Source organism: Dendroctonus ponderosae, unplaced genomic scaffold (genome assembly GCF_020466585.1).
Source record: "Dendroctonus ponderosae isolate FM_Combo_2020 unplaced genomic scaffold, Dpon_F_20191213v2 Dpon_F_20191213_4, whole genome shotgun sequence".
NCBI classification, from domain to species: Eukaryota; Metazoa; Arthropoda; class Insecta; order Coleoptera; family Curculionidae; genus Dendroctonus; species Dendroctonus ponderosae.
Genome location: NW_026018611.1, coordinates 11,055,569 through 11,080,474, shown reverse-complemented (window position 1 = coordinate 11,080,474; position 24,906 = coordinate 11,055,569). Strand labels below are relative to the sequence as shown.

The window sequence follows — 24,906 nt, the reverse complement described above, 5'->3', positions numbered from 1 at the left end:
ATCACTTTCCAAAGTCCCAATCAATTTTTTAAATTAAATTAATCATCAAAGTAATTATGTCTGTTAATTGATAGATTTGCAATTCCAATCCAAGATGGAAATATATAATTTACAAGCAGTGGTTACTGTTCGAAAATATTATTATCGTTGTTTAATCGATAATAATAAATTAATTAATATGTTTAATTATCCAGTTTGTTATTTGCATTTACTAATAAATTCTCGTTGTGAACGGAATTGATTTATTTCGAAAGTTAAATTTTTTTACACTTACCCGGCCGGATAGGCGACAATTCCATTGTTATCATTTGCTAAAGCTGCATTACTTGGCACTGTTACTCCTAATACTCTTTCTAGTTTGATCTGAAATTAATAGATATTTTTAGCAAATGTTTTATGTTAAATTGTTTATTCGTAAGTATATATCAGTTAATCGTGATCTACTTCTAAACCAACAAATTAGTACTTCTTTTTAAAATTAATTTAATTAGTATGAATAGCTGAAAATAAAAAAACTTATATTGCCATCTCTGAATATTTCTAATGGTATTTTGAAATCGGAAAATTACTTCTGCGTCAGAACATAAAACACGATCATTATTACTATTATATATTATTATACCTATGTAAAAATGTGTTGAAAACTTAACCATTTCATGTAAAATACTACTGTAATGATAGAATTTGGACTATTCGCAATCACCAGATGTTCGTATTACGTCAAGGAACAACATCCGTGATAATTCCTTATAAGGAAAACAAATTAAAATTGTAGGCACCACTTAATGAAACGTACAATTTGACTTTGATCGAATTATTAAACAATCCGTTATAATTTTGCATGCCCATAAAGAATTTTAAAATGTTCCCTTAATACCCCCAAGAAACAATCTATTCAGTTACGTACGGTACGAAATTACTTCCTACAATCGCCACTTGAACAACCAGCCCAAGAAAACTAAATACTAAATATTTAGAAAGGCGCAAATCATTAACATTTTCCGGAAATCCTTGTTCGGCGATAAATCATACTTGAAACGTGTTAAAGAGTACATATTGAACGCAGATACAAAAAGCACACATACATTATGATCAAGAGATACTTAAATTACCGGCGTACAACTGAAGAGTACTTTTCTTGTGAACGTTTTCACTTTTTCATTGTTGATAGCGCACCTTATCTGCAATTAATCGGTTTAAAACTACCCACTGATTTCGATCTTTAATTATACCATTATTTTCTAATTATGGTATTCATCGCATTAAGATTCTTTGAAGCTCTATTCGTAAAATGCGAGTATTGAATTGAAATTTGCAAATTTATCTGGTTAAATCGATGCAGTATTTCTCTTTTTCGTAATTAAATACTTTTTTGGATTAATTTGTCTAGAGGACGTGGAGGTTGAGTCTTCTGAACTGTTACCTTTTTCCTAAGTCCTAAAAATGTTATACATTGATCGATCTTCTATTTTGAACATGAATGGTTTTTAATATACGTGGTATTTTGCAACGCTCTATAAATTTTATGTTATCAATTCCATCTCTTGTACGTTTTCGCGTATTTGAAAACTAAAACAACTTAAACTGAGATTGTCATACTAGTTATTTCATTATTTTAGTATTAAATGTAAAATTCGTCGTCATAAACGTAGTGTATTAAAATTGTTATATTAATAACGAATAAACTAAACTTCTTCAGTTATAATGGAGGAAATGTATAGAAAACTTGAATCTGTAGTGAATAAAATATGTAAAAAAACTTACAAGGTGTACCATTTGAAATAAAAATTAACTTAATTAGAATCTGTAGGTACATTCAGAAACAATTTATCTGGACATCTGAATTTAGCATTAGATTAATCGTAAAACAAAGTGCTGGTGGAGTTTTGCATCTGATCTGTGTATCCCATTGATGCCCTCTGGACCTTGTCCTCTCTACATTTCCCGAAGCTATCAACGTTTCCAGATTAGTATTTCTCATGTAATATGTTCAAAAACCCTCAGAATTTCTGCAAGACAACTAGAGGATAGTCTATTCTGGATGTTCTTTAAGGATGAGATTTAGAGAAACGTCGGTGATTTTAATTGTGCAAGTTTCACCCCCATATTCCCTCAACTAGCCTCAATTAAGTGATTTGTGAAATAGAACGGTCTTTCCAGATATTAGATATTACTATCTTACTATACTCATTGCATTTTTGCCCATTCCTGTTCTTCTTCGGATATCGCTTTCACTTGAACATGCGTTAGCAATAAATGAACTAAGATAAATATATTTTACGATATGATATAAATATACAAGGTGTCTCACAGTCAGCGTCCATTGGAATATTTCGGGAAGTAATGCGACTTGACTCCTGCAAACTTGGATAATGGGATTTTCGAAGATGCTCTTTTCAGATGAGATAACAGCGACACAGAAGTTGTCTTCAGAAGTGTCTGAAACCTACTTATTTTAAATGAAACACTCAAATGCCTGCGTGCTTGAGTTTGGGAGACGCGAATTTTTAAGTACTCGAGCGCAACTGACTGACACCATCAATTTTGTGAGTCACATTTTCAAAGCCGACAAAAATCAGGTTATTTATGGATTTTTCTGAAACTTTCCACGTCTCTCGGATCAAGTGTCCACTAACGATGGTAACAGACTCAACTTCCTCCGTGCTTGAGTTTGGGAGGCGCAAATATTTAATAATTAGGCAGAATCAAACGAATCAGCAACGTATCATCGTATTCAAAATAATAAAGTTTTTGCAGTTTTTTTTGACGGAGAATAAAAATTCTAATTTATCCACTTTAGCATATCTAGATTTATTTTTGGATAATTTAATATCGAGCACAATAACACCTAATTTTGCAACTGAGATTTTGAGTTTCACCTTGCTTCTTTGAAAATTTATTCAATTTTACGCGACACCCTGATAATAGGTTAAAATTTAAAATAGCAATTGACATTAAATTCAAAAATTTTCCAAGAAGCCATCGAAGAAGTGAAAACTGACTTTGCATACATCAGAAGCTGATCTTTGTACTTTAAATTTGGCCTGACACTCTTTGAAAGTTCTCTTATTGTTTTGCTTTGAATTGGCTTATTCATACGACCACCGAATTGTAAAGCATCTAGTAAAGTTACCTCAACATTCAGGGGAACAGCCATTAACAATATATTTTATATTTTCTCAATAAAACAATCTCCACTGCAATTTATTAGAATTTCAGATTAAACTCTTAAATAAAATATCTCAGAGATGCTCGTATATTAACCAACTGTATTTATTTTACAAGTATTTGCAGTAAATTCTCTAAGAAGTACCTTTGCACATGTATTACTGAAAGGAAATGATTACGTTCAAGCCTCAATGCGCTTTGGTGACAAAAAGTAGACAGACATTTTGAAGACATGTTCAGAAAGAATTAATATGAAAGTGCCATATCCCATCCAACCTACTTTGCTGCAAATGCATTAATATTTATCAACTGACCGGCAACAATCTATTAAAGAAGTAAATTTGAAAAATAAACTATTTACCATGTTGTTGATTCATAAAAAGTAAAGTGTATCATGAGAACGAAATGAAGTGGAACACTCTTTATTGCTTGCTTTAATAGCATTAATTAGGCTAGAATGAAAGGCTAGTTGAATGTATAGCACGAGTGCAAAGAAATTGTTTGTTTTAGACGAACGCCGTTATTGGAAATTAAAAAAACCGATTCGTTTATCTCTCGTTTTCATCAGGGAGAATAATTAAAAATAATTTGACTGCCGGCGTAATTTTCAGCTGTATTTTCTGAAAAATTATTATTGCATTTAAGTGTTGAGTGGATATTGTCAAGTTTTCCAGAATTCGTTTTGTTACCGTTTTTTTCATTCAACATCAAGAGCTAAATAAATATATGATTAATTCAAATTCGAAATGTGTTTTGAACATGTTACTGATTTATACTTACCCCTATTTATTATTTCATTATTTGATTTTAGTCGTGTCTACATGATCATTTAGTATGAATTAATAACTAATTAGTGGTTTTTTTACTATTATTATGAATAATTAATGTTCTTGTCTTTTGTCTCGAGTTTTAGTAAAGGTTATTTTCGATCACGTCGAAAATTTTACCTTGTAAGTACAGAAAATCTCCTTCTCGATAATCGGGGAAGAATTCCTGGGCATCATTTTGGCAACAGCAATCGACACGAACAACAATAAAATATGCGATATAATACCGTAAAATGAACTATACGGTAACTAACACACTTTTTCTACTCTTTGCCTCGGTAATTTTTCACAAAAGAGCTCGGATTGCTACGCAATTTTTTTTCAAAAAATCACTTGTTTTACGCAGTATCAATTTTCCGTTATGGTTATGATTTGGGTGTTGAATGTCCATCCATTATAACACCTACAAATAAAAGAAAATATATGTGAAGATCGTTTTCGTTGGAAACCTTGGCTCATTTTTTATATTTGCTTATGTAAATGGCATGTCGCGAATCAAGTTTGAAATTCATTCATTAGACAAAAGTAAATAATTTCTAGAAGCAATTAAAAGCACTAAAGCTGAATAAATAAAGTTGCATTTGTTAATGCGGATTTTATTCAAGTTGACTTCATGCCGGTTACAGATAATTATTGCACATTTAATAATGCTCGCCCACTCCGCACATATTTGATGCAAAATAGGCGATGGCTTAGTTTTATTACTTTATTGATAAAGTTCTTCAGGTGTACTATTGAAAACAAACCATAAAATAAGCCATATTACCATATAGAAAATAAAGCTGTTGACCTAGATTTAAACAATAATTTTTATAGGCCTGTAGGAAACGAATTGTGTTAATGTAATGTTATGTATTTTATAAAATGTTATACAACTTATTTATGACATTGATTATGATAATAATACGTAAATAGGAATGAATATGGTCTTATAGATTCTGGGGATACATCGTAGATCACTCAAGTCAAGTATCGATATTCTTTTTAGAAAAAGTGTAAATAATGATAAGTAATTAATGATTTTGACTAATCAGTTAAGTTCGTGGTAGTATGGCGGTTGTAACGTATTTAAGAAAGATCAATAGGCCTTTCCATTCAGAGCGCCATGCTGATGAAAATGTGAAATCATCAACAAAAATAGTCGCCATATATGATTAATGTTATAAGCACTTGTTTTTAAAGTACGTATTAACAGCTTTAATATGATATTACTTTAACATCATATTACTGCTATTTCATTAGATCTTACATATTTTTCCTTATATTATATTTATTAAATTTTTTTTTTTTTTATTTCTATAAAACATTGTCTATTTAAATATGAAATACCAGATATATGGCTGCATATAAAATCGTCTTCAAAAGGTTTCACTTGTTGCCTTTTAAGGCTCTTAAATGTTTTGCCTTTGTAACTTGTTATTTCACTTAGCATAACACTTTCCCATTTTTGACCTTATACGTAGTAGGTAATAAGATAATTAAATCGCCTCAGCATAATAACTTATGCTAGGAGCATCCACCTCGTCTAGTACTTTCTCCATGGGACGAAATGAATTGATAACTATTAGATAAACTAGTCGGACGTTGAAAGAGCTTTTACTAACTACAACAATATACGAGCAAAGTATAAAAAACCACCCGATAAATAAGAATGCTATTTTCATAAAATGACGTGAAATGCTGTGGAAGCTTCTTCAATGGAAAAAGTATTTGTTGATACTATATGAAAATTTATAACAAAATAACGCCAACAAATAACTTCTTCAGTACCAGCAATTGTACAAAGTTTCTCAATCGGAGCTTTGCTCAAAATTTGCAATTTTTTAATAAACGTTTAAATATTTTTTCTTTAATATCTTCAAAACGTTAATGCATTGGTAAAATACTACGTTTTCACAAATTGGTGTTGTAATTGTATGTATRCATGTATTAGACATGTAAGTAGACTGGTTTTCAGGAAAGTTTCCTTMAAAAATGTCCAGTCTTTAATGATAATAAAATATTTGCAACTAATATTGGCAATTTCTGTTTAAATAATTAGTATAATATTAATAATTATAAGTCGACGGAAACGAAAAGAAAAATTTTCAAAGTAGTTTGAAAAGTTAAATGAGAAGAAGGAACGATTATTGCTGTTGGTTTAATTAAATGTAAATTGACCCGACGACTTTTCCGTTACTGATTTTAGTGTAAAACGGCATTTTAACTGAAAACTAGTTAACATTGATATTGTTTTAAATAGTTTCTTCTTTTAAAGTCAGTCTAGTGTAGTGCGCTAAGCTAAATTAATATTGAAATTATTATAATTAAAAAAGGTATTAACAAGTAAATTACATTAAACAACTGACTGACAAAAAAGTGACTTAGAATCGATTATTTTCGAGTGCAAGTGCATTCCAATGCATACTATCAAGTTTATATTTAGACTATTCTATCTAGATTAGATCGATCTAGTATTCTGAATATATTATTTCGATAAGGATATTTATGAACTACGGCTTATAATAATTTCATGTTTTTAAAGGTTTAAGTCCTTGGCAACAAAAAAACAATATTGAGTGAAAGCTTTTTAAATTGCAGTTTACAAATGCACTGTTAATTTTTCGTATTGCCTATTTCGAGGGATAAATAAGTAATTTAGCAATATTGTTCCCAATTTAATTTCGTCATTATAACAATAAAATATGAAAACAAAACAATAAAATTTGAAACTTAAAAACAATATTACTACTATAATGAAAAGTGTCGCCAAATCAACAATTCAGATCTCCATAAAAACAACAAAACAAAAGACAAGAAAACTACTTAAAACTAGTTAAATGCTTTTTATGTCAGTATGTATAAAATTTATCATTTCTATAGTCAAGCCAAACTCGTTTCGATCAAAAAATCTCGTATTTTTGCTAATGACCATCGGCTAGTTAGGTAACGAAAAGTTCGCTACTAATCACTCAAATACCTACGACTAATTGATGAGAACTTTGAACCTATTGAAAGAAGTTGCTTACACGCATCTTTTCACTACGAATGTTTTTGTTCCAAAGTGTCATAGAAGGGATTATCTAGTTTCTCAATAGGGTCGCCCATCTAATATGGGAGAATGATTGATGTATAATCTGACGCAAATTATTTATATAAACTGATCGGAAGCCTTGAATTTGCAAACTGAGATGTAACAAGAGATATCCATTATGTGCTATATCATTCTTATTGTCATTAATTTTAACAAGTTTTCGAAACAAAGAGTTATGCTGAAAGTTGCGGCAAATATTTGATTTATGAGATCAATTTGAACAGGCGAAAATGTGAATGATTGTGAACGTTCAATTGGAAAGCCACCGGCCATATTTTCCCTTCAAAACCCTATTTAAAGCATAAACCATATTTGCTGTACAGTAGAATGGATAAAACTAAAACGTGAAAACTGATTGAATTCACAATTCCATAGCTGTCAAGATCAGTTTGTCGCTTAAACTAGTTATCCTACATTTGATGAAAGAAACTTCTTGAATGTGCAGTTGCAGCAATTTAATTGTAAATTCGTTTAATCTTCGCTAGTAAATTGAACTCCAGAAATATGCACAAACCCGCTTATGATTTATAAATATTCTAATCATAAAATAACAAAATCATGACATCATGCAAAAGATCTTTGATAAGGTATACAAAATGAAATGCAAATTCAAAAGTCTTGGTTTGCGATTTCATCTGCTTCGCTGATGCAATTTATTGTAGAAATGAATGGAAATTGGCAATCTCAAGATCGACGGAACCGATAAAATTCCACTTTTTTCTCAATTTAACCGATAATCGCAGTAGGTATCGGCATTATAAGCACCTATTGTTTTAGCTGAATAGTTTATAGGTGAAATGTAAGAGGAAGTGCAAGAAAGTGCCACAGATGAAGGTCTGCTTCAGAAATTGTGTAGCTAGTAACTCGGAAACAGAAATGCGCTGTCTGCACCCGCGTATGCATCCCAAATAAAAATATTTCCAGACCTAACAAAAACTTATTTTAGGTACATTGATGCTTAGCTATTAAAAAGCATTCGCTCATGGCTAAGCATTGATGCTTAGCTTTAGCTATTAAAAACTATTAGCATAACGCGCTAACAAAAACCATCAACATTCATTTGTCATGCAAAATGTTTCATAAACACAGGTGACAGGATTATCAAAACATTACACAATTGGTGGATTATACAATGTAAATAAAGTTGGCAATCATAAATAATACACATTGGTCGGATCGTGTTTCTGGCGGATTTCAAATATTATCAATGCTATTAAAAAATAACACATTCGTGCTATATGAATGTAAAGACGTACAGTAAATAACACGTGTTGACAAAACGTTGTTTTAACATGTTTAATAGAGTTTTCTTCATATATTTACTATAATGTTCTGAAAGACGATAGAGAACAAAACAAGGCAACATTTTAAAATTGTTACACAATATATGAATAATATCTAATCAGAACTTTTGAAATATTATTTTGTGAATAAAAAGTCTATGAATTATAAGTTAACCAACACAAAACAAAATGAAAGAAAAGCTAATCCAAACCAACCCAAAACAGTAAATAAAACATTACGATATACATATTTCAAAAAGGTCAAAATACGATTTTACCAAACTTGTCTTAGTTCAAAAGCTGACAGACACAAAATTCTCAAACCGTCGACTTGTGAACTAAAGTTTGGTATTTTTGTATGCCTAAATAATTTGAAAGCTGTAAAATGGTATCGTTTGAAAAAAAATGTTATTAGCTCAACATAGACTATGCAATATTTTACTCCCAACTTCTTATATTTCTTATATCAACAGCCACTTTTCTCACAGCTGCTTTAATTTTGATTTGCTTTCAGCATTTTCAATTTCTAATCGTATTTTTCAATAATTCACAAATCTAATTGATATATCACTACATACAAGGTGATTCAAAATTGGCGTCATTCCTCTGGAGGTGTTGTCTGGTGCTGTTATAGGAGTACAGAAAAAATAGTAAAATAAATTAATTGTTATTAAAAACTGAGAAATTTCCAAAAAATTATATCAGAAATACTGCAGCAATGTTTTTCAAGGTTATATGCCTAATTAACATTGCGAAACTACCTTTTGCTTCGTAATTATTAAAAACTCCGGTAACCATGCAATTATACAGAGTGGCAATAAGATAGACAAGGATAAACGGTAAATTCAGCAAGATTTGTTGACTGCGCAACGTACTTTCGAAATGTCAACCTGTTCTCATAACCTCGAATTCTGCGGGGTTTGGTGTTGACATAAATAATCCATACAACACCAAACATTTGAATGGTTGACTGCAAACAAGCTAGTGCCTGTGTAATCTCCTCATTATCCACTCTTATCAAGCAGCTTCTCGTATTCAGTTAATTAACTCGTGCTCCATTTGTATCTCCTTGTGCTGTGTGTATCGTACAAACGTGGTAGGAATGTAGCCGGTATTTGTTTGGTGCCTGGGAAAGTGTCAGTTATTGTGCTCTGAGAGCCCCAAAAAATTGTAGAAAAACAAAGTTGACATTTGATCTTCAACTGTTAATATATTCTAGAAATTTTCGAAAAAACATTTTCAATATTTTTGTCGTACTCCCCAAGTGAGCCTCTATCACCCCTTAAAAGGAATGACGCCAATTTTGAATCACCCTGTATACTAATTCATGTGTTCTAGAAAACTATGAAAAACAATCCAAAACTGACTCGCTTTCTTGTTTATTGAATATGAGGGAAAATATATTTGGCAATACCAAACACGGTTTTTAAGTCGTTTTCTTTGAATTAACCTTAACACAAATTACTGCGTAATCGCCACAAACCGGTCTTCAACACTGTTAGTTTTTTACGTGTTTCAAACGGGAAAAGTAGCATTTCTCACGTTTTGGGCTCATGAGCTCTCTAATTAACTCTACGGCAATTTTACGGTTTCCCGAAAAGGGTTTGTAAAAATGTGGCATTAAAGAGTTTCGTAAAGGTGTTTCTTCATTCACGTTCACTGCCTAGATTTGGCCATGCTGTGGCAATTAGAATACCAACTAAACCATTCCATTTACCAGTGTAATTATCATATTGGGCTTGATCAAAGAGTGTAATACGCCTCCGAATAGTAAGTTTTTTTCAAGTAGTAGTAGTAGTTCTGTGGGGGGACCCGAATGGGTCCGGCGAGTAGCCTTTTCGCCATTGACAAGACTTTTATAATATTTTCTTAAACGTCCGATTCCGACTTATTAATACTAATGTTGAACAAAGAAACAAACAGCCGAAGCGTTAAAGGGATTTTTTCTTTGGACGTGGCTTTTTCCTTTGGATTTATTTTTCTTTTCTAATTCATTTGCTAAAGTGAAACCAAAAAAGAATCACCATCTAAGCTAATTCAGCTTGCCAGATGCAAAGGTGCAGCTAACAAATTGCCTAAAGTTAACAAAAAATCCAAACAGTTAAATACTAGTAAGAGAAAATGATACTGAATCAACTACAAATTAGATATTTGAAAACGAGAAAAACGAATTCAAGAAGTAAGGTTTCTATATGCAAACGGAATTTTTAAATTCAACAAGAACAAAACCACTTATTGATAGATGATTAGAAAATAGACTGACTGGCACTTGGATTGTCTAACTGAAAGCGTGTGTTTTCTTAATCTGCATTGACTTGCTTCAAATAAACCTAAAACATTTCTCTGTTTCATCGAAGATCAGATACAAATGAGGCTCCCAGAATTGTACTATTATTTGAAGCAATTTAGCTAATTTTATCTGGTCAATTTTATCAGATCAGCCGAATAATAAACAGAAACCTTACAGGAAATTAGAAGTATTTCACTTCCCTGTATCATGGGAAAAAGCAAGGCTATACTTCATACTTTTCTATTTCGCAGTTGCAAAGATTTGTGTGGGTTTCACAATTGCTGAACAAAATTGAATGGAATGAATTAAACGGGTTTGCTATTAAGCTTTCAATTAATAAACGTATATGCTTTCGACGAATGGTGCATTTTTGTGGAAAACTTTTCGAATAATGTTCTTTTAATAGCATAGTGATGGAACATGCGGCTGCTGCGCTCAGAACCTAACTATTACGAAGTTGGCAACTTTTAGCCGGAAAGGGAAATGAATGAGATAAATGTAAAGAACAGAAGTTCATGGTTTTGGGAGTTGCGAGTTGGTTCGGTTGCAAGCGAAGAATCGTAATTAATTGCTCTCGTTCCTTACAAAACGCACCAACAATAGAATATTTAATACATGCGCTAATTATCACGTTATTAACAATTTTTTATCTATTAATTTTCTTTTCTTCCTTTTTCCACACTAATAAGTGTGGAATCCAGCATGATATATTTATAATAATTTAATGCATTTGGGTCAGTTTATTCAGTCTAGGTTGAGATATGATATTTTAAATTGAAATTATTAATTTTACATGTACTCATACAAAGGAGTTGGCTTAGGAATTATTATTTACATAAAACTGCCAAAAGTTAGTTTGGGTAGCGCAGAAAATGCTGATTATGTATCAATCATTAAACACCACTTTTTTGTTTTTATATAAAAGACGTTGTTAAACATTCATTCCATACGTAGCAGATATATAATTGTAACAGTTAAGTTGACACGAATACTTAAAAACATATCTGTGCAATATAGAAATGTTCTTTCGAATGGCAGACACAATGGAAAAAAGACTGAAAATGCAGACACCCTAACCATTCAAGAGTATTAAATGTCGCGTGGTGTATAAACTGCTCCAGTAACGTAGGGAAAACCTTGAATTATTTAAATAGTTGCATACATTAAATTTAATAAACATTATTCAGTCACGTTTTCTTAAAAAGCCATTAGCCAAATTACCGTGCTTCTACCGCGGCAAATTAGCCAAACAACTGCATGAGATAATGCAGATGCTTCTTTACTCCTCAACTGATTACCTACAACTTTCGTAAATACTAAAATTGCAAAATGCACCTGTTAGATAAGCAAATGGACAATGTTGCTTCATCAAAAGTAATGCTTAATAATTACTCATGTTACGTTTATCAAAAGTGACATTATAATTAATTTGTTCAGGGTTAAGGAAAATATTAAAAGGATGCTTGAAGTGTATTTGGAATTCCTTACAATTTCAAGGCTGTGGGTTTCAATATTAATTAGTTTATTATATGTAATTCCTCAGTATTAATTGGAGTGGTTTTTTTATTGATGAGCTTTATTGCTATACGTTATTTGCGCTTGCCAAAACTTACGACAAAATCCTGGAAGTGCTGTGACAATGCAGAGCTTTAATAAAATCGATAGCTTAAACCGTGAAAAAGAGATGAGAAAGTCACGAACATTTTAAAGCTCGCAGAAATTGATAGATATTTGCTCACTTTTTAGCTTGCGACGACGATAGTATATATATTTGTTTTGTAGACTATCACAAACTTGATCATTTTAGATGCAGAATACGAATTTATTTTGATGCACAAACTGTTGCTTGTAAAGTCACAAAGTAGGCACCTTTGAAAAACACCAAAATTACAAAATGCCGCTAATTTATCAAATGTTTCAATGTTAAAATATTTACGCATAAATTAACGAAATTGTTAATGAATTGAAAAAGTTGATTGCAAATTGGATCTATCATTCTTGGCTCTATAGTTACTATAGGATATAGTAGCTATAGGAGCTACCACCTTTCCTTTCGCTTCTAATTAGAAATTCTCAAACTGTTCATTACTCAGAAACTTGAAGCAGCCATCAAGTTGTCGTTGTCTTGGGCAGACAAATAGCATTGACAAATTTAATGGCTTTCTCATATTGAAAGCAGATTAAAACGAAACTGTCCGTATTAACTTATTAAATTTAAACTTCTGTTTCTTAACGAGATGCGATTCAGCCGAAAGGAACGTGGAGTCACCCAGTCGTTCAATATCAATTTGGATTAGTTAATTCACCATGAACCACACCCTATACAATTGTACTTTCTTTTTTGATAGATAAATGACTCTTAAATATGCTTAATTGCAATTATTGCCGAGAATAAAATTGCGAAATAGTTTAATGTTAAATTTAACATTCTTCTGGTAATTACCAGACAATCTAAAGCACACACTTCTGCTCAAATTATTCTTATAATTTATATTCGTAGATCATTTGTGAATTTAATAATAACTAATGATAGAAAATTGTACTTTTAACAATATTCGACTCGATAATAATCGATAAAAACAACTTAACTCATTCACTTGGAGAAAGAATAAAGTCGACTAACTTGTTATTACCAAAGAGAGATGTAATAGATGATATTATTTTGATATAAAACAATTCGATTTAAAAATAAAGGAGGATAAAAACGCTTACTAAGAGTTTACTGATATCAAAGGGAGATGAAACACGAAATATGTGTTCTGTCCCAACAATTTTATTTCAAAACTAGTAGTAAAAAATGGGGAAAATATAAATAAAAGTGTTTTTCACATAAGTTTCAACAGTCATTGTTATTTGCCGATTTTTGAGATAATTGACAATTATACCGGGTGTCAATTTGAAAACGTCCCAACCTTAATATATTTCTTGCAGTTGAAAATATGAAAAATCGGAGACCCGACAATTTAATTTGTAAAGGGAAAACTTTAAATGAATATTTTTAGCCTCCTTGTTTCAACCCTCTAGGAGGGGTGGATGTCACCCATAGAATATTAAGTGGGAAGGGGGTCAAGTGGCACATCGTTTTAAAGGACGTTCAATTATTTTTACATTAGTTACTACCTTGTTGCTTTTTGTTCAGAGGTTTTCGAATAATCGCGCTTCAAAGTTGTGGAAACTTGCGTGCATTCAGGTATGTGCGGTGAGTGAGTTTTTCTGGATATAACGAGGTCTCAATAATGGCTTCTGCCTTTTCGTCGCTCAAAATCCGGCAATTTTGTTTATTACTCAACCATTGAGCCAAAAACGATTATGTCGACCGTAAAATGGACGTAGCGCACGGTAAGTTTGGCAAACTGAACAACGATTTTCTAAATAAATTATCAAATTTGGCGCGACGAAAATCTAAAATCCGAAAGTCACGATTGAGACGCTGTTATATCCAGAAAAAATCATTGTTTGCTTTTTTATGATCTGATGGAATCAAAGTGGTCGAAAATTGGGCTTCCTTCGTGGATTGATTGCTCTTCATTCAAGCCAGCCACGGCGCCCATATGCCCCAAATCATATTTAAGCTATAATTGCATACAATTGCCTTTTCTACAAAGGCAGTACCATTACCTTAACATTTTTTTTGAGTATTATTTCGGTTTAAAGTTCTATACCTCTAAAAAAACACCCTTTACAACTTCCTTTATTTTCAAAAAAATATTTATTTTAAAATTGTTAACGTTAACTTCGTATCTTCTAAAATATCGTAAAGATGTTGATTCAATCAGCTTGCCCGGTCTTGGATGTTGAGCCGAATGGAATTTTGAATGAATAGCCGAATTTCCAAAATATCTGCTTAGCACAACTAAAAATTCAATAATAATCCACTAACGTTCCTACACGCGCTAAAAGGGCAAATGTATTAACTACACCTAAAAAAGCAGCAAAATCCGATAGCAGAAATTATCCATCCATAGCAGAGTGCAACCTGCATGAGTTCCAAATTAAAGTGCAGTGAACACACCTTTTTCGTGCCAATAACGAGTGTTTTTGTTTATATTCATGTTGAATGATACGAGTATATCAATGGAAGTGATTCAATCGTCGCAATTGCGAATCACTGGAACTACTATTCTGACGACAATGAGTTGAAATCACTAGTTTCTGATTCTTGTTTGTTCTAATCCTATTCCATCAGATTAATTTTTATCCATAACATCTGCACCTGAATGATTTTGACCACGGTTATTCATTTACTGGTTGCAAATCATTGTGTAAGATATTTTTCGTCCCATTTTAGTTATTCGTAGATTACAAGTGTGTTTCTTTTACTAAGGACGACATAAAAGTGGAATTTTGCATTTATGCACTTATGTATGTATAAAGCAACAATATGTTGTAACTACTATGATTTGGAACGCTATTGTTCAATACCAAATGCATATACATACGTGCATTTCTATGACTACGGGTTTTAAATAAAAAAATGAAATAGTAGGAAAAATAAAAAGGAAATTGTGTTTATTGAATTATAAATTCCAACAATGCCTTTAGAAGTATTAAGCACGTTGCTAGTACCGTACGCATAAAGCCAACCATTAATAATATAGTGATGCCATACTGGTAGGCGATTTTCTTTGAGCAGTGATACTCCTGCTCATACTCAATTAATGTGCTATTTGCATAATAATTTAATAACAGCTCAAGACTTAGATACTAAATTTGAGCACAGCTGTGACCCACAACTTAAGACAAAATGATTCCAAACTGCATCTAACTGTTCTTTAGTAAACAACATATTGCTATTGTTTAATTTATCTAAAACAACAGAGCAGCACAATGCATATTTTTACATTAGAATGTCATTCAACCCAAGTAGATAACAGTCAATTATGTGGTAATTCTTATCGGATATGGAAAGCTATAATGCATACGAAGAGAAAAGTGGGAAGTGCGAGATCAAAACAGTTATTTCAGTTTACTACTTCTATTCGAAAGTTTATTTTCAAGCATTTTAAAGTCGTTAAGGAGCATACAAATATGACGATGCAATTAAATATTCACAGTTCATTTTTGTTGCATAAAAAAAATATGGGATTTTTATTCAGCTTGATTATTTTCTTCTTCTTTGAGCGCCGTTTCCTATACTTTATTTGCCGCTATTCTCAAGTTCTATTGAGCAACAATTACACCAATCCCTTAAATTTATCAACCATGAAATTCTCCTCCTGTTAATGCCCTTCTTCCCTTGCATAATTAATCTAAGCATCTCATACTGCTATTCTCTCATTATATGCCTCAGATATTGTAATTTTCTTGCCTATATGGTGTTAATTACTTCACATTCTTTACCCATTTCTCGAAGTATATCCATGTTTGTTGTTCTTTCTGTCCATGATATCCTGAGCATCCTTCTGTAACACCACATTTCAAACGACTGCAGTTTGTTCATGTGCTCCTATTTAAATGTCCAGCCTTCCAGCTCATAATATAGTGCTGCAAACACAAGTGTACCTAATGTTCTCACTGTGAGTTCTATTGTGAAGTCTCTGCAACAGAGGAATGGTTTCAATTTCCAAACGAATTTATTGCTGTTTCCATTCTAATTCTTATTTCTGATGTTCGGTCGTTGTTTTCTGTAATCCATATGCCCAGGGATTTGAATTTTGAAACCTCTCCTATTTGTTGACTTAATAAATTTATGTTTGTTTGTATGTCTGATTTCTTCGTTATTACCATCTATTATTTGTGTGCGTTGATTCCAATAAAGATTTGTTACTATTTTTAAGTCTCCGTTGTCGATGTTTTTTCTTCTTCCTTTTTGCAAGACATCTGCCTTGTTCTGTAATTGCTTAGAGTTGTATCTGAGATGATGAATTCTAGCTTTCATGCCAACGTATGGGTGGACGTCGAGGAGGTTTGCTGGATCTTGCGAGACCATCTCTTGCAATCTTCGGCAATCTGTTGTCGTCCATCCGTTCAACATGATCTCTCTGAAACATTTCTGCATTTAATATTTTTAGAACCTGGTGATCTTCTACTTCAATTTCCACTTGTCCTGTTCTATCATCTCCAAACAACTCGTTGATATATTCTGTCCATTTATTTCGTTTTTGAAATGATCCAAAGCTTTCCTTCGGTTTACATCCTTTAGTACTCCTGGTTTTCCTCTTCCATTAGTGTAAGTCATCTCTGTGTTAAAAGAGTATCTTTCATATTATCTTTGTTTTTAGATTGTCGCCTTTCATCCATTAACTCAAGAACCTCCTCTATCATCTATTGTTTTTTTTTGTGCGTTTATGGTGTTAATACTCCCTTTTGATTTCTAGTTATTTGTGTACTCATTAGAAGCCATTTGCCTTCTACTTCAGTGCTTTGGAGAATTTCTTCTGTGTGGAATCTCCTGTGTGGGACGTTCTTTTGTTTCTGCATCTCTTAGTCTCTTCTTATTTGATTCATTCTACGCCTGATTTTGGTTACCACATTATGATCTGACCTTATGTCGACACTTGGATATGTTTTTGGCGAGATGATTACATTTCTGTTTCTTTGTCCAATCAAGACATCCCTATCTAGTGGCGATGTCCATGTGTAAAATATAAGTTTAGGCAATTTGAACAATTAATTTGCTTCAAAAAAATTATCACTCCCAATCCATAGCCACCAGGAATTTCACATATGGTAACTTTTTTGCATTTTACGTGTAATTTTCAGTATATTTTTCCAGATCTAAGACATTTGGATTCTTTGAATATTGTATGTCAATTTAAGAGATTTTTTAAGACAATTTAACAAGTACATTTTTATTCCATTTGTCAATATTGATTATTGACAGTTTCTTTAAGGAGTACTCGGTATCTGCAAGTCCGTACAGAAGCGATTGACAGAAGTATACAGAATATATAAATTAATACTGCCGAAAGAGTAGATTTTCAAGTGAATTTCAGCTTTTATTCCTCTGCGTACCATGTAGTTATTGTTGTTAATTGTCTCATTGTTAAATTGTCAAATAGTTTATTATTATAGTCACTTTTCAATTTCTTTGTAAAATGCTGCTGTCGATTTATGTGAATTTCTTATTTTGATTAGAGGCGCAAAAACGAATTTTGCTTGTTAGAAAAGTGTTTTGGGTTCACATAACTTTAAGACGAACAGAAAACCAAGACGATATTGCTTGGAAACATTAATGTTTTATCTTACCATTTCCTTTAATTTAAATTGATCTACATGTAAAGTAAACCGTTTTAAGTAAGTATATAAAAAATAATTTAGGATTGCACATGAGTCGGAAAGGCAACATTTTCGGGTGTTTGCTAGTTTAGGTTTATTTAATTTAGACTAAGTTTTGAGGTACAATACTTCCAGCTTGCGCTTGTATGCGCTGAATAATTGAACGACTAGTGGCGTATGTATTTTTTTTACAACATAGATATTATTGGTCCTTTAATTTACATGCACAGGCACGTTTAATAAAATCATCATACCTGAGTTGCTACGGACATATTTCAAGCACACAACTTAACCAGACTGTTGCATTTTCAAACAAAAAAGTCTAAAATCCACACTTCCAACACTGACAAGATACACTTTATTTGCAACCCGCGTTGGTTATCATTATCGCATCAAACTGAATATTTCCATTTTTTTCGACGGGGTAATTAATGGAATTAGTCAATTAATCAAATTAATTTGCTCGTTCAAAAAAATCTACGCCGCAAAGGTAAAAACCAAGCAATTGTGGTTACACCTTTATAACGCTCGTATCGAAAAACAACTGAGCGTAGTGGGAAATATTGCTGGTAAAAAACCATCATCGGCCACTCGCCAAAGAAATGGTCAAATGCCACCGTCGGCGGAATCTTATATTTTACGGGGGCAATGTTGTCGGTAATCAACAGGTATCTATAGAAAATAAAACTACTTGTTCTAAAAAACCACTAGTTAGAGTATTTCTCTTATAGAAATTCACCAAACAGAAACAATCAAGCCTTGACTTGGCAATGCTTCTTCAATTCCTCTCCTTACTGATCCGTATATATTGGTCTCAAAGTTTCTCTAGGACAGCAACATTATTTCATAAACGCATTGACAATGCAATATACTAAATATAAAAAACTAGATATTGCCATTGTAAAATTAGGAAGATTATCCAGATATCCTACTCTGGAATCAAATTGGCTTTCTACAAATATGCGCCGAGCATCTATGAGAATATGAATTGTTTGAAAAGTTGTAGACTTATTAAATTTAAAGTGTTTGAATGCAAGTGGTTTTAGATTTCCTTATGGTCTTAAGCTTAGCTTGAGTGGAATTTTAATTCATGAAATTTTGCTACAGGATGTCTCATCAATAACCAGCTTAAAATAGTTAACAAATTTCAGTATTCAATGATAGTAACAAATTAAAAATCAACCGCTGGCAACATTGCAATCCAAAGAAGGTTGCCGTGTCTTTCTCCTAGTCGTTTGTTTCGGCACGACCAAGGTGTTGGGGCTCATTTGTTTAAACTATTTATTTTATTCATTCCGCGGCTTGCTTGGTTATTCTGCTATAGATTAATCTCGCTTATTCTTGTGCATATAAAAGGAGCCGAGGTAATATACAGAGCGTGCATTGTTCAAATTTAACGCGTCGGTGCTCGCATAGAATGTTGATAAGTAATGCAAATAGAACCAAATTAGTAATTAGAATGTTGTTTGGATGCTGGTGCTCCAGCAAACAGAGATAATGGCAAATGTGTATAACATAGCAAATGTTATACAAGTATAAACAAATTAAATTAGTACTTACTTAGAACAGCTTAAGGTAACGCCCAGTATTTAAACCAAAAATTTGATTGCGTCTTTTGCAATATTGCATCAGCTTAGTATTGTAGAAGAAACAGAATAGGAACAACAAGGGTTTAAAAATAACAAGCATTACTTGAGATAAATAAATATTTATTATTCACAGAAAACGACACCTACACAGCAAACAGAAATAAAACAACTCATACATCACTAAAGTAAATAAATATGGCAACGTTAATACCGCCTCAAATGGAGAAAATATAATATCTTAACATAAGTAAATTGTTTTTACTTTTTTAAATTTTGTATACACGATCTAACTATGTTTAAGCTTCTTCCATTAGCTGAATAATTTAATATAAACCTAACACAATCACTAGAACCATGAACAACATTATTATCTGCTCTTCCGTTCAAGACATTGTCCTGGAGCTAAATACGATAAAATAGAAACATGTTCAGTCACAATAAATGTAAAGGCAAACACTAAATTTCTACGAGTAAAATGCAACTGAATAAAAAATTAAGAATCAAAAAAGCAATGTATATATTTTCGGACAATTCTAGTTAATATACATACAGTTTGTTCGTTTAATAAATTTTCCGCCGCTAAGTTCTTAGTCGAAAAAATTAATAGACACTCCCTATACAATTCCTCCATTGTTTTATTGCTTTACGTGTCTACATGTAAGGAACGGTATATATCCTGTCTAGGTACTACGTGACGTTTACAAAACACGTATAATGTTCTGAAAATGGAGTTATGCTGCTATATACACGAGCATATCTTGAATGGAAACGACATAGTGCCGTAAGTGGCCACTTCCCTAGCCTCACACGTCAAATGCTTAACAAGAACAATTAATTATTAGTCCACTTGCATTTATTGAACTTCCGTAATATAAACATATGCAGAACTACTAGGAATGATCGTATTTTCATATATCGAGTCGGAAGCATGCTGGCTCAAATACTTTCAAAGTTACAGTTTCTTGTGCCTTTCTTTTCCGCTACCTTCGAAATGGGCTACTGGCAAATTTTTGAACCTTACGATAATCGTTATGATCCCAATGTTTTGTAGCTTGCTTATTGGTTGGTTTGCAAGATCGTGCAAAATATTTTTCTCCGGTTTTTACCACTGTACTGTTACTATTAAATGCTCGGAAACCTCTAGACAAAAAACAACAAAGTAATAACTAATCTAAAGATAATTGATAAGTTGAATTAAAACGATGTGTCACTTGACCCCCTTTCCCATTTATGATTCTAAGGGTGGCATCTACCCGTCCTAGGGGGTTGAAACAAGGAGGCTAACAATATTCATTTAAAGTTTTCCCTTTACAAATTAAATTGTCGGGTCTCCGATTTTTCATATTTTCAACTGCAAGAAAGATATTAAGGGCGGGAAATTTTCAAACTGACACCCGGTATAGAAATATAGAATATAAATCTTTTTTTTTTTAATATAGGAACAGGAATTTCTTTTGAATTAAGATGAACGTTACCCTTCCCAATAATGAACCCTTCGTATAGAATGTTCTAAAGATTGCTCTAAAATTTGTAACCGTTTATGAGAAATAAGCTTTTAAACTTCGGCGGTTATATCGGAAATTCACAATGTTTTGCATATTATTTTTCTTGTCTTTGCGTAATATCTCGAAAATGGTGAGAGAAACTTGAAACAAATACACATTCTTTGTTTAGAAAATATCGAAGATCGAACATGGTCAACAAAAAATCGACATTTTAAAGCTCAAAAAAATGTCTGATGTTTTAAGTGGCTCCAGACTATTGGAGCTAGGATCTCCCTCTAGGATCTAGAAGCCAGGTAATAGGAAATTTGGATTTATCGATGTAAAAAACTCCCAAATAAACAAATTTTTATGGTCATAGAGTAAGCTAGGATTTATTTGACTACTCAAAAGAACAAGAACTTCGATACGATCGATTACGTATATAAACGTAAAACCGTTGCGCTAGTTATACCTAGGTCATAAAACACCAAAAGGCATATTTTTCCATAGAAAATTGCGGTCGCATCCGACGAAATTGAAACCGATTGCCATAAATTGGAGTACATTTTATTTCATCTTGGTACGTGGTCTTGAAGCCATGTGAAATAAATTCCGGAAAAATGTATCTCTCCAGAGGCTCATTTCAGTGTCTTGAGAGGCTCTAAAACTAGCCACGTTTTATAGTTTTTGGGCCATAAACTGGGTTGTGGTAAGAAAGCAATTGTTTTTTAAAGAGAACTGAATGCCTGAAAAATTAACTGACTTTATACCATTTAAACGAAGAGTTGAACAGTTGAGTAGATAGAAACCGTGAGTACTAAGTTTTGAATTGCTAATTAAAAAGTACTTAACCACTTAGACAGAGTGACTTGGAATTGGAAATACTCTTCTGGCAATTTTGTTGACGCTTCAGAAAAAATAGGCGAAGTTATTTTCGTTCTATATATTCCTCGCTTTCATCGGTTGAGAAAAACTCAATGCTTCAATATTATAGTCTTTTTCCTCAAGAAAGAAGTTCCCACAGCAACTAAACTTCTTTTTCCAATACTTGTCCACCGAGCTAGATGGACATTTGATGGTATTAACGTATGTTTTTAGGCGTACGTATGCCAGAATATTAAAACTATTGTTTTGATTTCTTGTCCAGAAAGTTATCAAGTTATCATTTCAATTTAGCGATATATTTTATATTTCGTTGGTGTGTTATTTTCTGGTACCGAAAATTCCCATGTAGACTTGCCTCCAGCAAGGTACAGATAATGCATTTTTGACATTGTTAACAACTTTAAGTTTTGAAGAGCACAATTTAAAAACGAACCACAAGTGTAAAAGTCTAGAACCGTAATTCCCTTAAATAGAGTAGGTACTTTATTTTTTTTTGAAATCTTAATCATAATCGTGCTAATAGTTTACCAAATAGAGAAAGATTTACTTTAAAATATTGCTTAATATAATGAACTTTTCATTGTCTTTTTAATATTGTTCTTAAAATTGCCCTATCAAGATCTAACTAAAAATATTGTCGATAATCAACTTCAATTTATTAAATGTTGTGTGACCCCCATTTATAATCAACCTGTATACGTATTTTTCTAAATGTCGATAATAGTCTAATCATTGATTCCCTACCCGTTCATTATTGTCGATATAATTAATTTACAGTCGTATCTATAACTAAACTTCCATGGCCTAAGTAATTACATTTTAGCGAAATACAGTGACCATTATTGTGTTCAAATTAACTACATTTAACGAAACTAGTCGTTAGTGGTGATAGTAAATTTTCACATATACCTTCTGTTACATGAAAGTAATTTGTTGCAATCAACATGCATTTACTGCCAATAAACATCAAATCCACATGGTTCCTTGCTAATTTGTACCCAATCTCACTGCGTCTAAGTATACTAAATATTTCCGACTTACCCTGTCTGTAATTCTCTCTTCAGGCTTTCCTCTCTTCAGTGACTTTGCTCTCTTCACTCTACCACCATGTCCACCGTCGAGTTCATCCATCTTTCTTGTTGCTTCGGGGATTCACTTGGTGTCTCACCTGTTCAATCAATTCCAATTTTCAATTCCTTACTTGGGGGTTTTGGTTCTTAATCAGCTACATTTTCGAGAGAGTCCTCTTTCTCTCCTGCAAAAAAGTTTGATATAAAAATTAGTATACTTAGTTAACTATCATAGAAAATGTTGTTTGATTCAAGCTACTATTATTCAGTTTACGACGACATACTGTACAACAGTTGAAAAATTTGAACTGTGTAAAGCGAAGAGTTTGGTGAATTAAATTGATATTGCATAAAGAAGCAGGGCTCTGGATTTTGTATTTAATTTTTTTAAAGAAGCTTGTTGAAGATTGTAGGCGAATACAAATAGATTGTAAGGACGTTGAAGATCCATATTATTACAATCTAGTGATCCAATGGTGAATAAGAAGTGGCTGAAATACTATAAGTAGAACAAAAAAACACAATTCAACACGATTTTCGATTTGGAACAAAGCCCTTAACTTAAAACGTGGAAAAACCACTTAGCAATATACAGGGTGAGCCGATAGTGAATTGGCATATGAAAACCAATCATAGAAAATGTTATGAGAAGCAAAAGTTCGTGTAAATGCAAGTTTGAAAACGGTTCATTTACACGAACAAGACACATACCGGGATTTAAATGCGTAAAAAATACCAATCTTAAGATTTCTCTGAAATTGCCGTTAGTATTTTCACGAATTTTGACAGGTATCGAATCGCATTTTTTTCTGTAGTAAATGAACCAAAATTATTCAAGCCTGAAAATACCGTTTAGTTACGTCTGTGTATATTTTAAAGAATAAAACGGTTCACCACTGTTTATTATCTAAATAAAAACAATTTTTGATTTTTCTGATCTTTTCAAAAGACAAAACCTATCTTTAGTTCTTTTGCTTTCATATACATTTCTACCCGTAAAATGATTTGCAAGGGCGTTATGGCGTTTTACCGTTTTTTAAACTATTCAGAATAAATGTAGAATTTAGGCGCAAAAACTAAACCATTTTCACGCTACTTTGTTTATTAGGCTTTGACAAAAATGTATGCGCAAATTCTAAACAATACGATTCCAGTACACTTGCAGGAACAGAAACTTTTCAGTTTAAAATTAAATTTTATTATCATTGTTTTCATATGATACTTTAATAAACAAATCACCCTGTATCTGACAAACGCATAGTTTGTATATCCTGAGTGTTAATAAAAAAATAATATAAAAATAAAAATTATAATAATTCGAGTGAGGCAATTCGAGTATACCATTGTTTTATTGTTCAAAATCACTGTTAAACAGTATAAATTTTGACGAAAAACTTGTACATGATCTTTTTTATTGTAAATACTCAACATATCACAACTTGAAAAATATGTTTTTTAGTTCTTGTCTCAACAGCTTCAAGACGCTGCAGCGACCAAACATTTACATTTTATTTTAATTTATTTCACAGAAAAGCCGATCTCCTAAAAAACTGAAGGGTCGGCTTTCAGATATTTTAGTCAAAAATTTGTGAAATTGATCTGCAATTCTAGATACACTCTAATAGGTTTTAAGAGATCAGTTCATTAATATTTTTTTTAAATACTAATTAAAATAAATGATCCTGTGTATGAGACAGCTGGTTTTCGCATAATAGTGTAATTGCACAAAATACAAAAAAATTGTCTATAGTTGTCTCATTGCTAGTCTTCAATAATACATAAGTTATTTAATACTCTAAAATATATTATACACAGTGTCCCATAAGCATATGATCACAGGGCACAGTGACATTCATTAGTTCAAAAGAAGACAATCTTCTTCAAGCAACTTTAATTAAGAAAAAATATCTCACTATTGATGGTGGAAGTTCTGCAAACAAATTATGTTTTTTTTGAAATAACGAAACAATGATTCAATTAATTTTTTTAAATCGCTGTTAATTTGTTCTTATGTAAGCC

The 24,906-nt window shown here is 32.1% G+C and overlaps 1 protein-coding gene across 7 annotated transcripts in view; it reads right to left on the bottom strand.

The window, feature by feature from the left end:
• Nucleotides 1–24,906, bottom strand: part of LOC109542150 — a 73,747-nt gene that overhangs the window by 37,135 nt on the left and 11,706 nt on the right. For 4 of the 7 annotated variants that reach the window (XM_019911229.2, XM_019911230.2, XM_048666161.1 and 1 more), the window contains exons 2-3: nucleotides 22,859–23,072; nucleotides 275–363 (exon numbers count right to left, since the gene is read on the bottom strand). In XM_019911229.2, coding sequence (XP_019766788.2) covers nucleotides 275–363; nucleotides 22,859–22,948 — 179 coding nt within the window. In that variant the 5' untranslated portion in view covers nucleotides 22,949–23,072. Of the gene's footprint in view, nucleotides 1–274; nucleotides 364–4,115; nucleotides 4,399–18,113; nucleotides 18,461–22,858; nucleotides 23,073–24,906 lie in introns of those variants that run through there. The other 3 variants (XM_019911234.2, XM_019911233.2, XM_019911235.2) reach the window with 3 other exon arrangements.